General features: G+C 48.6%; 1 protein-coding gene across 10 annotated transcripts in view; it reads right to left on the bottom strand.

Annotated features, from left to right (window-relative positions):
• Positions 1-138: 138 nt before the first annotated feature.
• Positions 139-16,817, bottom strand: part of Fam193b (family with sequence similarity 193 member B) — a 35,059-nt gene continuing 18,380 nt past the window's right edge. For 6 of the 10 annotated variants that reach the window (XM_041660331.1, XM_041660333.1, XM_041660335.1 and 3 more), the window contains 7 exons: positions 15,808-16,195; positions 12,586-12,769; positions 11,488-11,727; positions 4,187-5,183; positions 3,962-4,037; positions 2,805-2,918; positions 139-511 (listed from right to left, as the gene is read on the bottom strand). In XM_041660331.1, the coding sequence (XP_041516265.1) occupies positions 2,822-2,918; positions 3,962-4,037; positions 4,187-5,183; positions 11,488-11,727; positions 12,586-12,769; positions 15,808-16,195 (1,982 nt within the window). In that variant the 3' untranslated portion in view covers positions 139-511; positions 2,805-2,821. The remainder of the gene's footprint in view (positions 512-2,804; positions 2,919-3,961; positions 4,038-4,186; positions 5,184-11,487; positions 11,728-12,585; positions 12,770-15,807; positions 16,196-16,817) is intronic. The other 4 variants (XM_041660340.1, XM_041660338.1, XM_041660332.1 and 1 more) reach the window with 3 other exon arrangements.

Raw genomic sequence — 16,817 nt, 5'->3', positions numbered from 1 at the left:
TTAAGGGTTAAGTGAAAATACGACTGACTGTTTCTACAGAGGACTGCTCCATAATGGTGGCCAAGACAGACCCTCTGTGTCTGAGTACACACATCCCACCACTCCCCATTCAGACCAGCAAATCACCATCACACTAAATTCTGTGTCCAAATGTTGCTTTATCTTTCCACATGGAAGATATTCACAGTATCAAAAGTAAAGAATTAAAAAAACAAAACAAACAAAACAAAACAACAAAATCAAACACAAAGAGAGCAGTGTTGGGCCAGCAGTCCCATCAGCCCTTGGCTCACAGGCCAGCCCATCCCTGGGCTCTGAGTGTCAAGGCTGCTTAGCACCAGGAAGCGGCTCTGCTGAGGTCCTGAAAGGCCCCGCACAGCATGGCATCCGTTCCGCTTTTGGTTGGTCAGGGTGGTGGGAGCAGGGAGGGTCAACTCAGGTGGAAGGAGGAGAAACTACATCTGCAGCTTGAGTTGGGGCCTTGAGATGACCTGAAGTCGACCTGGCAGGGCTGAGGGGGAAAAAATGGCAGAATCACAGTGAGAACCAGCTCCAGCCCCACCTCTCCCCACCCTGGCCCCAGCCTGCCCTGCTGGCTCTGGGTTGGGAGTGGATCACGGCACCAGCCTAGGGCCAGACCCCTGCTGGCTCTGGGCTCCTGTGGAGGTGGTAGTAAGTTTTACTTTTGTTTCTTGGACTGAAAACAAACAATAGACTTCCCGAATGGAGATCTGAAAATTTCCAGTGCAAAATGAAATTTAAAACTGTCCAGAGGTTCTGTCAACATATGGGACAATCTTTGAGAAACCAAACCTACAGCACATCTGTCCAGGTCAGGGCTGTGTGAGAGCTTGGTTGCTGGTTTTCTCACTAACAGATAACTGGTGGAGGCGAGTTCAGACTCCTGAGGTTCCAAGGAGACAGCCTGGGCTGGGCCCTGAGCCTGCCAGCCCTGCAGGCTCCTATACTGCCTGAAGATAATGGGGAGACTCAAGGAAGTGCACTCATGAGGGAGGAGGGCCATGGCCTTCCTATCTTGGAAGAGATCAGCCAAGGCAGAAGATGGCTAGATTAGGTTTCCTAGAAAACCAGTGAAATGTGGGTTTAGTGAGGAGGTGTGACCTTTTTCTTTCCATAGGGGCAACAGATAAATGCCTGGGGTCTTTGCTATTCCTTGTTCTTGTGGTGGTGGGGAAGAAAGCTAAGAGGGTGCTTTAGCCTTACAAGATGCCCTTGGGGTGTGGTAATCCTGGTGTGGCCCAGGGAGCCTGAGGTGACTCTGAAGAGAACAGTGTAACTAGGAGGCAGCCTGTGCATGACACAGGGGCCTCAACTCTGTAGACTTCAGGCCCCTGTACTGCCCTGGGGAGCTGTTCAGGGTCCAGGAAGCTCACCACTTCACCCCCCCCCCCCCCGCCCCCAAGAAGTTTTAAAGCTCAAGAGTCCCCATATAGGAATCAGGCCACCTGTCCAAGCCTCCCACTGTAGTCAGGGTAGTTATGTAGTTTTCAGACAAAAAGACATGATACAAGTACACAGCACAAGATTAATACATGTAACTGTGGGGCTCAGACATAAAAAGCAGGCTGCTCTCCCAAAGGAACCGTGTTCAATTCCTAACACCCACATGGAAGCTTGTAACTATCTGTAACTGGGATTTGACACCTCATAGACATACATAAAGGCAAAACACCAACGCACATAAAAATAAATTATTTAAAAAAAAAAAGGCAAGCTAGAGAGATGACTTAGAGAGATTAAGAGCACTAGCTGCTTTTCTAGAGGTCCTGAATTTGATTCCCAGCAACCACATGGTGGCTCACAACCATCTGTAATGAGATCTGGTGCCCTCTTCTGTCATGCAGGCATACATGCAGCAGAACACTACACATAATAAATAAATAAACAAATCTTTAAGAAAAAAAAAAGACATGGACACGAATAGCCTTGGGCCTCAATACAGTGTGCAAACTGCCTAGATCTTCTGCAGTAAAGTTCCAGTTTTGGGCACATAGCCCGAAAACATTATCCAATATATCAACAGTTCAGATAAATGGATTTGTCCAGGTATCTGGAGGGAAGGCCAGTTTCTTCCCAAAAGCAGCTTAGTTACTAGTTCCTCAGGGAACATGTCCTACTGGGGAAGAACCCTCCCTAACACCTCCATGATCAGCAGTGACCTAGAAGGTCTTGCTCTAGCTCACCTGCCCTCACTGTTCCCTTGGGGATGGTCTCTTCTACTGCTTACTGCACTGAGGAAGCAAATGGGACTGAAGCGCAATGCCCAAGCACAGTGCAACTCTGTTAAGTCTACTGGGAGGGAGGCTGAGCCCCAGTGATGCCATCCTAAGAAGCAGACCTTCAGGAGAAGCAGCAGCAAGATTCAGGGAGGGCCTGACCAGGGAGGTGTGATGGAGAACAGAGGCCTTGGGTGCGTAGACACACAGAAAAAGACAGGGTGCAGATCATCAGTCACTGAGCTTGGATATATGGTTGCTACAGGGGTGAAGAAAGTGGGACAGCAAGCCTCAAATCTTCCTCCCCAGACACAGAAATAAGAATGACTTAGAGGGCCGGGCGGTGGTAGCGCACGCCTTTAATCCCAGCACTCGGGAGGCAGAGGCAGGCGGATCTCTGTGAGTTCGAGACCAGCCTGGTCTACAAGAGCTAGTTCCAGGACAAGCTCCAAAACCACAGAGAAACCCTGTCTCGAAAAACCAAAAAAAAAAAAAAAAAAAAAAAAAAAGAATGACTTAGAGGGGCACAGAAAGTGGCGGGTCATGGGAAAAACAGGGTGCAAGTACCAGCTGAAGTCTCTGCCTCACTGAGCTGTGCTAGGAGTGGTTTTCTTGAGGCTGAAGTTGGTCCAGTTCACAGCAACTTTCTGACGAGTTTGCTTTGCAGAATCCAAACAGAACCTATTGGGTTTAGGAAATATGGATAAAACATAGTAAGAAGTTCTCTCCTGTTCTCACTGGATCCTGCCACTACACAAAATATGTCCCATTCACTAAGAAACCAGCTGCAAGTCCAGAATGTTAATGTATACTATAATCCCAGCACTCGGGACTGCCATGAATTTGAGGCCTAGCTCTAAACAGGCACAGCTGTTTCCAGGTGTTTGGGTTTGACAGGCACGAGAACCTCATTGGCTTGAGAACTGCGCACAAGGCAAGAGGACAATGCATGACAACTGCTGTGAGACACAACTTGTCCATCATCTCTACCTTACCCTCGCTGGACTGAGCTGCTGTGAGACACAAACTGTCCATCATCTCTACCTTACCCTCACTGGACTGAGCTGCTGTGAGACACAAACTGTCCATCATCTCTACCTTACCCTTGCTGGACTGAGACTTACCCTCAGACTTTTGTACACATTGCCCTGTGGCTGTCATTTTACTTGGTGAGCTCAGCTCAGTCTTATTCACCTTTCCCAGAAAGGCCTCCTCAATTTCCAGGTTGGTGTGAAGGTACTGCACCCCCCACAACAGTGTTCCCATCATGCCTTTATGCCTCCACCAGTACCAATCAGTGAGCTTTGTATTTCTGAATCTCTCCTTGTCTAGACTGTTCCTAGATTCTGACCCACTAGAAGAGAAGTACAAATAAAACCCCAGCACTTGGGAATCAGAGAATGGAATCTCTGGGAGTTTGAAGCCTGCCTAGTTTACATAATGAGTTCTAGGGCAGCTAGGGCTACACTAAAACCCTGTCTGAAATGAGCAAGAAATAAAAATATATAAAGTTGGAAAAAGTCCTAGTTTCCCATCCCAACATGGCTCCTTCTCCTTATGCCTTGCACCTTCTCAGATGCTAGATCTTGCCAAGTGGCTACCTGGGTTCAGGCTACATGGAAGGCCTGGAAGGGCAGTGAGGATCCCCATGGACTTTCTCAGGCCTGAGACACAACATGGGGCTCAGGAATGGACATGAGGAGAAGCAGGCAGCATATACCTACCTCTTGAAGTACTCCACCTCGCGGTCTGTCTCATCCATCTCCACCCCATCCATGTCCTTGGGCAGGAACACATCGTCTAGGAAGACACAGCCAGGAGGGCTCAGTGCCCATGGCCAGGCCTCTGGGGTCATGCTGGGGGCAGTGCTGCCCATACACGGGGACTGCCCTCCACCCCGTGGCTTGGTTGGGGTGGGGGTTCAGCCACTTGGTTCCTGGTGCACTCACCCAAGGAGGAGGCTGACTTCTCCTGTTTGCGGCTCCGGCGGCTGCGACCTTTGCCCTGGGACAAGCTCTGTGGCCTTGCTGGGCCTGGGGTCTGCACAGATTCCTGCTCCAGAGTCCGTGCCTTGGCCTCACCTGGCCAGTTCTGCCAGGAACTACCCTTCTTCTCAATTTTGGGGTTGTCAGCCCAACTTGGTCCTGGCCGGCTCCCCTGGCTGCCCTCTCCAGGTTCTGCGCAATTACCCACTTTGGCAGGCTCTGGGCCCTTGCCTGGCTGCTTGGAGTTAGATGTCTGGCTCTTGGCACTGGGCGACTCTAGGTTGCCTGGGGCCGGACCAGCCTCACTCTTCTTTGCTTGATTTCCCTGTTTCTTGCTCTTTCTTTGCTTCCCAACTGTGGTCACAGGCTCAGCCAGTTCCTGCTTGCAACTGGGAACTTCCTTCGAACTTTCCTCAGAGCTTAGGTTGCCTGGCTTGGGTGTCTTGACCCAGATCACCCGGGACAAGTTGGGCACAGTGTTGAGTCGTCTCACGAGCCCATTCTCAGGGGTACCAGGAGGGGGACCCCGTACCTCTGTCCATGCTGGGTGAGGGGCTCTTCTTTCTGCCCATGGTATGACTGGCTCACTTGGAGCTTGTAATGTGTGGCTCTGAAGGGAGCCTAAAGTCAAAGGGGACAGGTCAAGGTTGATATCAGGCTGTTGCTCAGAGGAGCCATTGAGGTCTGAGGGGGGTAGAGTCTGGGACTGAGGTTCCACAGTCCCCTCCTTAAAGCCACCGCTATCCAGGTTGAGCTCACACATGCTGAAACTGGCACAGAGGGAGTCTTTGACGGTGCTCTTGATCTCCTGTAAGCGGCTACTCAAGAAGTTATTGACCCGGTCCAGTTCCTGGTCAGGCCACTCTAGGAGCCTCTCCCTGGCAGGTCTTAGCTCCTGGCTTCCAGAAACACGATTCACCTGCTTCAGAGCTTCTGTTGCCAACCGGGCCTTCTCTTTTTCCTGCCAATAGAAGAGGCAGTTTCAACAGAGGTCTGCAGGTGATCAGGTACAATGTGACACCTGACACATCAGCCTGGAACCTAGCTTTGCCAATCACTTGCTGAAGGCAGAGACTTGTGATCTCCACATGGTCCCCAACCCTGCAGGAATGAGGGGCAATGAAACCAGACAATATCAAGTTTGAGGGTGAAGTACAAATAAGCTCCCGAGGATAGGGTTTTGACAGTTTATTCATCATGAGCCTGTGTCAGTTCTGGGCCTGAAAAGGATAGGATCTGCTACCTAGGCAAGAGTGAGCATGAGCTGGAGTAATTCACTCACTCCCCAGTTAGGCCCAGTGGACTCATCTGCAAAGTTGAGACTGGTGCGGGAGAATTATCTGTAACCTGTCAATCGTGTTTTAAATAAACGCTGATTGGCCAGGCAGGAAGTATAGGCGGAAAAACCAGACAGGAAGTAGAAATGATACGAGAACAGGAGAATTCTAGAAAGGAGGAAGTTGATTCCTACCAGTCCTGCACAGACCACCGAAGAAGCAGCATGTGACCTGCCAGCTGAAAAAGGTACCGAGCCATATGGCAAAACTAGATCAGAATAATTGGTTAATATAAGCTACAAGAGCTAATAAGTAGCCTGAGCTAATGGGCCAATCAGCTTTATAACTTATAGAGTTCTCTGTGTGATTTTCTTTGGGGCTTGCCGGCTGTGGGGTACCGGGAGGGTCAGAAACCCCAACAAGTAGGCCCCATTTGTGTTACATGAGACAATAATTCTGGAAAAAAGAACAAAGTGAGGATACATGACTATGGACAGGCAGTCTCTTCAATTCTGTAGGTAGCAGGGGAAATATTATTATGCAGTCTTAAAGGAAATAAGATGTAGGAACTGAAAGGCTCTGAGTGGTTGACTAGTGCTGTATTAATGAAGAGGGACATCTCTTAAAAAGGTCTCTCACTGGGCTTGAGAGATGGCTCAGTGGATAAGAACACTGGCTATTCTTCCAGAGGTCCTAAGTTCAATTCCCAACAACCACATGGTGGCTCACAACCATCTGTAGTAGAGTCTGATGTCCTCTTCTGTCATAAAGGTGTATATGCAGATAGAGCACTCATATACATAAAATAAATAAGTCTTAAAAAAAGTCTCTCACTGCTCAGTCAGTTCCATATGTCCAAGTTCACATCTAAAGAGTCTTAGAGCATACCATGATCAGTGACAGGGCCCTCACAAGATTAAAGAGCTTGGGTGAAGACTGGGAGGCCTCAGTCCCAAGAAGTTGGGTCCTGTAAATCATCTTTGGCAGACTTGAATCAGAACGGAAATCGGTCTGTGGGCTTAGTTATCCAAATTTGTCTGCCTAAACCCAAGAAACCAGAGGCTAAGAAGGCCTCTACAGGGAGCTAGGAGTCGGATGGGAGGGCTGTGGCAGGGCACCACCTCACGTATTTCCAACTGCCTTGCAAACTGAGGGGGAGACAGAGGGAAATGAACTGGAGAGAAAACTTCCCATCATCTCAGAATCAAGGTAAACATTGTGATCCTCGGCCCAGCGGGCAAGCGTATATTCTTAACTCTTCTGAACTCTGACTAAATACCTAAACTCAGCTTTCCTTAGTGTTCCTTGGACTAATCACTTCCTCTCTCTGAACCCTACCTTCCAAGTTTGTAATTTAGGAGAAAAAGTTGCTCTGAGGATGGCTATAAGGGTTGGTGCCAAGTCTCCTTCCCATGTGCCAGAACTCTGCCTACTCAGGTGAGCAGACATGGCCTGGAGCAGTGTACTGGAGACTGTAGGGATGGGCTCTCCCTGTCTCCTGAGTCAGCACAGCCTGGCTTCTGGTTGTTATGGATATGGAAGATTTTACTCACTCCAGAATGTTTGCTATTATGTCCAGAAAGTCTGGAAAGTACTGGTGTGAGCAGCGCCTCCTCATTACAAACACTGGCATCGAAAGGAGAAAGCACGGAAATGCACAACCCTGGCTCTGTGCAGCAAGTTGTTTTTAACCCCCACCATTGCCCTTGTTGCATCATATTGCCAAATTTACAGATGTGAACCTAACCTTGGGCAAGAATACAAAATTAGTTCAAGGTTAGGTGGCTAGTAAGAGGCAAAATCAGGATAGGGCAACAGGGATGACTGAGAAGTTCCAGACTTTTTAGTTTCATTTGCTCATTGACTGTACGTCAGTGGGCTAAGTTCTGCGGGTGCAGCTGGATACAAGACACATACATGGTCTCTGCTTCCCAGCTTCAGTCAGCCAAGGAAAAGAATCATAAATGGACTGTTTAATTCAGAGTGACAGTGTCAGATGCTACAGGGCAGAGAGTACAAGGTGCTGTTAACTCAGCCCGGGTCATCCGAGAGTTCCTGGATCGCTACTGAAGGGTGTGTGCAATTATCCTGGAAAAAAATGCGATAAATGCGTTCTAGGTGGAAGGAACTAGTAAAATCAGGGAAAATGGAAAAGCACATCAACAGGAAGCAAAAACTATGCAGAGGTACAGTTTTGTTTTTACCAGAGGAAGTGTGGTGCCTAGAGACCTTAGGAGAAAGGAAGGTAGGTTAGAAAGTAAGGCTGGAAGATGAAGCTGGTACGCTAAGCAGCAGCTGGATCCTAAGGAGCTCTGCAGGTTGTACAGAAGTCTGGGTCTGAGTCTGAGGCAGTCGGTGCTTACCAACTAAAGGCTCTAAAAGCAGACGCTGTGGGTGGAGAAAAGTGGACTGGTTTGAGCTGGGGGTGAGCAATTATCATGGAGAAGGATTTTTGTGGTTAGGCAGGAGGGTAAAATGACACATGTCCAGAAAACATTACCCACTGCTACAGTTGCTACAGAGGCCCCCATAAACCAAGCACCCACGTGCCAGGCTTCTGCCCAACTTTCCGTGCATCATTTCATTACATCCTCACAGCCATCTATGACCTAGGTTCTTGTCATTCTCATTTTATAGATGGAAAAACTGAGGCTTAGAGATTAAGTGATTTGCCCAAGGTCATACAGCAAGTGCGATCAAGCTGAGCTACAAACTGAAGTTCAATTCCAAGGCTCACTGCTTTTAGTCACAATGCACTTTCCCATGACAGTGGCCAGTGTTCAAGGTCAGGCTACAGGGTGAAGTGGCCCCCTTTACTGAACAGATAATGGAGAAGAAAAGGCAGGCCTCTTTTGTGACATACTGAGTTTGAGGTACCTGCAGGATGTTCCCAAAGAGGACCACTAGTTAGCAGAGATGCCAATGTCAAGTACAGGGTAATAATACTAATTAGATGGCTTCTCTTTCCCAGAGAAATGTGCTCTGCAAAGTCTAGGCAAGGGACAAGAACTCACAAATGAGAAAGAGGTCGGAGAGGTAGGTGAGAAATATGGAGAAGATGGTGACCCCACTGCTCCTTTCTAGGCCCTGCTTGCCTGAAAGCCAAGGAGTCAAAGACAAGGTTTAAAGGGGCGCACGAACAAAAGGGCAAAGGTCACTTAGTGAACAACTATGACAGGCACATAACCAAGACATAACTTGGACTTGGCAAGGGTGTGGATAACAGTCTTTGGTTAGGTGACAAGTGGGGAGTGAGAACAATGAACATGGATGTACGGCTTTCAAAAATTACCACTATGATGAAGGAAGCAAACAGGGAGAGAGCAGGAAAGGCTCCAAATTTCAGGAACTGTCTGCCTTTGATACGCAACAATGGGCACAAAGACATGGGATGGGAGCCAGACCAGAGGAGAGACTACAGATCTCTTTGGTAGAGTCTGGGTTGGATGGAGCCGGACATTTACCAATCAAAAGCTTTGAAAATAGAGCAGCAGCCTAAGGTGGGCAAAAAACAAAAACAAAAAACCAAAAAAACAAACAAAAACCAAAAAAGCCTATTGGGCTTGGGGTGGGAGAAGGACAACACTTCCTTTCGATGAGGAGGTGTGTCCAATGGTCTTTTTCTTGATGAAAACAGATGTGAACGTACTTACTAAAAAAAAAAAAAAAAAAACAAGGGAAGGCAGTTGAGAGCCTAGAGCTGGAGAAACAGTCTGACAAAGGGCCATGTGAATGAATGTGCATGACAAGGAACAGGACTGGGGACTACAGGTCAGCTGAGTGTCACATCAACACTGTCACATGCTACCTCTGGGTGTAGAAGGGGAGAGAGGATAGATAGGATGGGATGCAGTTTTTCTGAGCAGATGCGACAGATGGGCAACAGGCAAGGAAGTAACGAGAACTGGTAAGAAAGAGAGCGACTGAGTGATGGGTCAGATCACTTTCTCTTTACCAATACTCAGCTCAGGCGAGAGAGTGCTAGATTGGCCTCGGAAGAAACGAAAGCGTCAGATGACATTAAGTGGATAAAGAAGAATGGCTGTGAGGTTGCAGATGGCACAGAAAAGAGTGCAGCTTCAGAAGATCAGGGACTAGTCCCTAAAGGCAAGGAAAGAAAGTAATGTCTGAAAGTGAACAGATGCTTTGACCCATCTCCCGAGGTGGTAGAGCAAGCAGTCATCACTAAATACCTATGGGGAAGTTGGATTTTTTTGATGGCAGCCAAACTAGTTAAAACCAGCAGGGGAAGCTAATCTGGCACTGAGACCACCTATGTATGTTTGTCCTTACCTACAGGCTAGGTCTAGTAGACAGTGACTGTGCAGGGAGCTTAAGATCAGAAGGGTGTGATGAACCGCAGCCTAGAGAGATATATAAGTTGCAGGAGAAGTAGAACAGCAGACTCCCCCAGGGTGGTTGCAAAGCGGGGAACATCTGAACTGAGCCCTGGAGAGACATCATTCAGGAAAGGTGTATAGGTTTATAAAAGGCACCAGACCTGGGAACTACTGAGCATGCCCTCTGGGGACATGTTTAATGAGGCCAAAGACCACTGTAACCTACTGAACACCTCTGCAGAGCAAGTGGGCGGGAGCAATGGAAGGTTGAACATTCTATGACAGTAACAACAGGTTCACTACTTCAGGCTGCAGAAGGATCTTGGTTGTCCTTGGGCTGGAAAAACGGAGTATCACTTCTGCCTTCCAGAGCTCTAGGGTTGTTTGACCACCCAAGAAATAAAACTAGCTGGCTGTCAAACCAAATCTCTTCAGATGGTGGCTCCTGCATGAGGCACTGTGCAGACACAGCTGGGAATAGGCAGGCGAAGAAGTAATGAAGCCGCAGGTGACAAGCCATCAACCCCAGGGCTCATCTAGCAGCAGGGCTGTCCAGGAATTGCTCCCTGGGTTTAATCCTCCACAGAGGACTGCTTCATTCCCATGGCTTCAATTACATCCCTGCGCTCGCAACGCCTAGTGTTATGGCCCCACTTGCACTTGAATGGCTCACAGGAACCTCTGAGTCAAAGTGCCCCTACTGCATCCAGTCTTCCGCAACTGCCATGTTGGCTCCATCACAGGTACCATCAGCATACTGGCTGAGACACCCAACTGTGCCATCGTGCTGTCATTAGAATACCCAAGCCTGTAGCTCCTGCTGTCCTCACATCTCTCTGCAGTCCTACTCTCAGTCATATCCCCCTTGGTCTTGTGTTTCCTCACCTGGGGTATCAAACCTAGTTTTCTTGCCCTCATCTTCCCACATGCCTTCTGTACTACCACACTGAAACCAAAATACAGACCTGACAAGTGCTCTATTTGATGTCAACCGTCAGGTGACAGCCGCTCATCTGGAGGCTAAAGTCAAAGCTGCTCTTCAATAGGGCCACTGAGGCTATCTTCTACTTCCACTACCTGCCCCACTTCTCTGCTATTTCAGCTTCGGCTTTACCACCCTGCCTGTGAGATGTGCTGTGCCTGCTGCCAGGAGAAAGGCCCTCCTGATATATCTGTCCTTACTTCCTGGGACTCAGAGGGTCAGTCAACCTCTTGTACAGCCACTTATGGGCAAGAGAGGGTATGTCCCTCACTCTTGGTACTTGTCACACTCTATTGTGCTTGTCCCGTTTTGTCTCCTCACTGGACTAAGCTCTCAGGTAAGAACTTAAGTGTTACATTTTGGCTCCCAGTATTTGTGGACGTACTTGATGAATGAATAAATGACCAACTGTAGCAAGTCCTCAGCTTGGAGGACTCGAGAAAGCAGCTTGTATATGAGACATTTCCTTCTCTAATTACTTGTCCCAAGTTTTGACCCTGATGCCTCCCGGATTCATCCAGACCTTCCCATAGCAATTGAATCATACCAACTTTTTTTTTTTTTTTTTGGCAGCCAGCACCAATCATGCCCTAGAGGTCTTAGGGCTTGGGTGAGAGATTCCTTGGGGAGGAGAAGCAGTAGAGTTGAGCTCCCCCCCACACCCACCTTCTTTTTCAGCTTGTGCCGGGCCCGCTTGGCAGCCCTGGCGCTGTTGGGGACTTTGGGCTCCGTGCTGTTGATGAATTCCAGCAGCTCATCCACATCTCGGTGGTCCACCGCAGGCTCCCCAGGGATCCCGCCCAGGGCGCCCCCCTTCATGGGCAGCTCCTCTTTCCGCCTGGTCAGCCTCGAGCGGAGTTTCTCCCGGATCTCAGTATAATTCCGACTCGTCGGGGCAGCGGGTGGCTGGGGGAGGGGAGTTGCTGACATTACACCCTAGGCCTGGGAGGCCCATAGCACTCCCACCCGCTGGCACCAAGTATGTGGTGAGAAGCCAGACCGTTATTCTCTCTAGCATCAGCCACCAAATGACTTCATCCTCAATAGGCTCTGAGCTGAAGCAGTGGTATGTAGGAAGACGAGGGCAGAGCTCGGTGACCAAGGACTGGGGAGCCAGGGAAGCAGGTTTGAGCCCAGGCTTTATCACTAGGAAGCTGTATGACCTTGGGTAAATCACTGAGTTTTTGTGAACCTCAATTTTGTCACCTCTAAAATGAAGATAACAATGCCTAGCTCAAAGGTGACTAGTAATTTTGAATTATTTCCACCTCTCTTATCCTCGACTGCTCTTCCCTAGCCAGCAGCCTTTTCATCTTCTGAGACTTCTGAATCGCTCCCCTGTCTAGAGACAGCATGTACCCTGATCTGAGCCTCTTTCTTGGCGCCATCTATGCTCACGGCCTATACCTCGACTGGCTGTCACACTTGGGGAACTTTTTGCTTCCACTCTGCCTTCATCATGTACAAGCGTTCACTTCTCTGGGATTATACACGTATACATACTCATCAGAATCATAGCTTTCTCTCTGCCACTTCCTTTCCTTTTGCCTAAAGAAAAAAAGTCAATCTTAAGAGAAACCACGAGAAGAACACAGCCAACAAAACGTTAAGCAAACCCGACCTCACAAGTGTGCCTCGAGGCGGAAGCAAGCAGCTGTAGGTGCAAGGACTCTCAGTCCCAGTGCAGTAGTCACTACCATGAGCAAGGGGTCTCTCCGCTGCCCCTGGCTGCCCAGCCCTCTCTGCCCAGGCAGGCTCACTCACCGCATTGTGGCCGAAGAACTCACAGTAGCAGCAGTCACAGAACTTCCCATCGCGTGGGTGGGTGGAGGACGAGGTGCAAGAGCTGCGCTCAGAGCTGCTATCCTCTTCCTCGCCCAGACCCTCATCTGCCTCACAGGCCAGGCCACTGTGTGCAAATTTGTGCCCCTTGCACCCAGGGTCCCTGCTGCAATGGAGAAGGGCCCAGAGGTGAGAGTAAGTGGTGCAGGCACAGAATACAGCAGGAGCCTAGAAAAGTGTCCCAATCCCCAGCCACCATTCCACTGCCCTTCACTAGCCATATCAGGGCCTCTTGCAAAGAACAGAGCCTGAGAAGAGTCTCTACAGAGCCATCACAGTACAAAGACTGACTCTGTGTAAGCTTCCTGCAGACACCTCTTTGAGAGCACTGTGTGGATACCTCTAGCTTGCTGTTTTATCAAGCCTTGTGATAATAGGCTATTCATCATTTCTTTCAAATAGGTAGATAGACAGTATGCTACTTAAAATTCTGAAGGAGTTCCATCACACAGCAGGGCAATCTACATCCCAAGGGCTTAGGGAACAGGAATCTGAACAGACTCATGGGCAGACGGCTCTGGTACAGCCCCAAATGATCAATGAAAACAGTTTTACTCCTACTTTCCCAGGGTCCTCACAACACATTTGCATCTGGCATATGCGTCAGCCGTTAGAGAGTCTCCTGAACCAAGAGCTCTGCGATGAGAAAGAGCAGATGTGCCTCCTGGGGACTACAGACTACAAGAACCACTGCCTGGACCCAGAAACGTACTCAGCACGTCATCTAGCCATCCTTGAAGACCTGCAAAAATCAGTGCCACTCCCCATTTAACAGCTGTGGAGACTGAGGCTCAGAGCACAGCCCAACAGGTAGTAAAACACAAACCTATATTTCCCTGTGTACAGAGTCCATGCTTTCGCCACTTACATTCTGTCTCTGGACTCTGGCAATAAGTTGGGGCAACTTACAAACAACATTTTCCTAGGGTAAAGATGAGACAGGCTGAGAGGTCCCAGAATCAGAGCTGGGAAGAAACAGAGCCCTATGATGGGTCAGCAGCAGCTGGAGCACTGCAGAAGCTGGTCCCATGTTTCAGAGGAAATAAGAATTAGGTGACAGTCTAGGACAGGCCAGTGTAGCCCAAGTCTGCTGTCAGAAAGGTCAGCAAACACACGGTAGAGGTTAGAAAAAGGCAGCAGAAGTTGTTGCCAATGGTGCCTATAGTTTATTCCAAGTTCACAATTCTATTACAGTAAGCAAAATGCCGTTTAGGAAAATTAAAATATCCAGTGTTTCTGAAGATACAGACAGACCACTACTCTTTATTGGTGGTTACATGGATTCAGAGAATCCTATAAAAAGCAGTTCCCCTACCTATTCTCTTTTCTGCTAGGGATTAAACTCAGGGCCTGGTGCACCTACCCTCAGCACTCACAGGCTCCTGTGTGCTCTCTCCTCCCTCCCACTTCACTCTAGGTCTCTATATACAATTGAGGCTGGCCTCGAACTCTAGATCCTCCTGCCTCTGCTTTCCAGTTGCTAGGCTTATAGGTGTGCATGGCAGAAAGCAGTTTGCCAATGTGTGTTAAGACCCCTCCCAAGAAACAGCAACGAAAAAGTTTAAAAGAGGAAAAAGCTTTAGGCCAGGATATCTTTAGATGTTGGTTATGTTAAAATGATAGAATTACCTAAATGTTCTGCAACTGGAGACCAGCAAAATTAACTACAGTTAATATTCTCCAGCCCCAAATACTGAGCATTAAGAACAAAACACAGGAACCCAGAAGTACTAAGTGAAAACTACAAGATCCAAGTCAATACTGACATCATCAACAGCATGAGACAGACATGTGAGATGACAAAGCCAAGAGTGGTGGCAGTGGGGCAGCGAAACCCCAGACTGGGAATACAGATATATAATAGACAGTGTCAACCTAAAAATCATCTGCCTTCAGTATATTCACATCCAGATACAGACAACAGAATCACAGAGCTCCAAGGGCTCTACAGGGCCCAAAACTATTCAAACACAGGCTTAGGACGCTTATCACAACAGTATTTTTCTTGGTTAAAAATTTGGAAATGAGCCGGGCGGTGGTGGCGCACGCCTTTAATCCCAGCACTCGGGAGGCAGAGGCAGGCGGATCTCTGTGAGTTCGAGGCCAGCCTGGTCTACAAGAGCTAGTTCTAGGACAGGAACCAAAAGCTACAGAGAAACCCTGTCTCGAAAAATCAAAAAAAAAAAAAAAATTTGGAAATGAAAGCCAGGTGGTGGCGGCACACACCTTTAATCCCAGCACTCAGGAGGCAGAGGCAGGTGGAGCTCTGAGTTCAAGGCCAGTCTGATCTATGGAGTAATTCCTGGATAGCCAGGTTTATAGAGAAACCCTGTCTTAAAACACTAAAAAAATATAACAAGAAAACCCCCAAAACCAAAACAAAACATCCCCCAAAACAACAAAGAAATAAACAAAAAACCCACAAACAAAACCCCAAAACCATAGATACTTAAGTCTTAGGGAAATAACCATGATATTTAAGAAGTGTTGCTATGCAGGCCAGCGGTGGTAAGAAACACCTGTAATCCCAGCAGCAGAAGGCTAGGGCAGGAGAATCACAAGTTAGAGGCTATCTTGGGCTGCACAGCAAGTAACTGTCTCACGGCCAGGTGGTGGTGGCACACACCTTTAATCCCAACACTCTGGAGGCAGAAGCAGGCAGATCTCTAGTTTGAGGCCAGCTTGGTCTACAAATCAAGTTCCAGGACAACTAGGACAGAGAAACCTGTCGGGTGTGGGGGGGGGGGGGGGAGAAAGAACCTGTCTCAAAATGAAGAAAATAAAAAATTGCTAAAGTATTTATCAAATATAGAACTAATTATGTCATTTATATACCAAAGTATTTTCAAGAAAACAGGCCAGTTATAGAAGTTTCTCTTTAGGTTGTGAAGACCCTTCTCTTTTTCACACCTGAATTGTTCAAAACTTAAATTATAATGAAAAAACCCTTAATTTAGAATTTATGGAATTTGGCGCCAAGGTTGAGCACAGGACATCATGCACACTAAGAGTGTGCTCTAGTGCTGAGCTACTTCTTCCAGCCCAATCTGTACTCGGATTTCCATCCTAACAGTGTTCTTAGCAAGTTGCACAGCTCCTGGCTCCAGTGAGTACAGAGTGGTGCCTTTCACGACACTCACTTACCTGTGAGTGCTAGGGAGTGGCTGCGAGCTCGGTGGTGGGAGGAGAGACCCACCGCAGTGCCCACCGCAGTGCCCGCTGCAGGGGTGGTTGCACCCAGAGAATGGTGGAGGCATCTTCAGGAGTGGCATGCTGGTGGAGGGCAGATGGGGGCTCTGACAAGGCCCTGGGGGGTGGGTGGCAGTGGCAGTAGCCACAGGGCACTCTGAAGCCTGGGCAGGGAAAGGTGCTTCCGGGGTGGAGGGCAACACATGTGGGTGGGACGGTGAGCTGAAGGAGCCGGGGTTAGAAGGAATCAGAGATGCTGGATGTGGGGGATGGCCGGTAGGGCTGTTAGGGGGAGCAGTGAGGTCTGAGTGCTGGTGGTGCTCCGAGACAGGGAAAGCCTCACCTGTAGGTGGAGGGGAGAAAAAGGGGTCAGACCTGGGAAGGAAAGCCAATAGGCTCACTGCCACATCATCCTGCTTACTATGACCAGAGGTCATAGTCTCTCAGCATAAGGCCCCTGAAGAGGACATGGATAGCAGGTCTGTTGGACAAGTTTGAGAATCCGAAGCCAAGGAGGCTGTGGCTCAGCTGTGGAGTGAACAGAGGATATCTCTGCTGTTTCTCTGGGTTCCTCTAGGAGCTACCTCCTCTTAGGCATTCTTTAGGCCTAAGAAAGAAAGCTACAGCAACCTTGGGATCTGCCTCTGGGCCACATGGACCAGAGCAGACAAGGTATGGGAGGCTACAGATCTCTGACTGATGTAGGAAAAAGCTCTGGTGACTCCATCATGGACCAAGATAACTGGAGTTATGCATTCAAGTTACATAACTTTAGAACAGCACCATTTTGAGGAACTCCATCCTCCATTAAGAATTATGACAGTAACAATCCAAATTTTCCCTCTGGGTCTCTGAGCATTAGATTTCAGTTTATAAGACTCCTGTAGCCTGCATGCCACCTGCCAGTCTCCTGTGGTTAAATACAGTGCTCTACAGCTATTCCTAAGGTAGACAAGGTGTGGAAA

The sequence above is a fragment of the Microtus oregoni genome, unplaced genomic scaffold (genome assembly GCF_018167655.1).
Source record: "Microtus oregoni isolate MIOR12 unplaced genomic scaffold, Mior012 000011F_ref0000422, whole genome shotgun sequence".
NCBI lineage: Eukaryota > Metazoa > Chordata > Mammalia > Rodentia > Cricetidae > Microtus > Microtus oregoni.
Note: the sequence above shows the minus strand (reverse complement) of the source record. Positions and strands in the feature narration are given on the sequence as shown.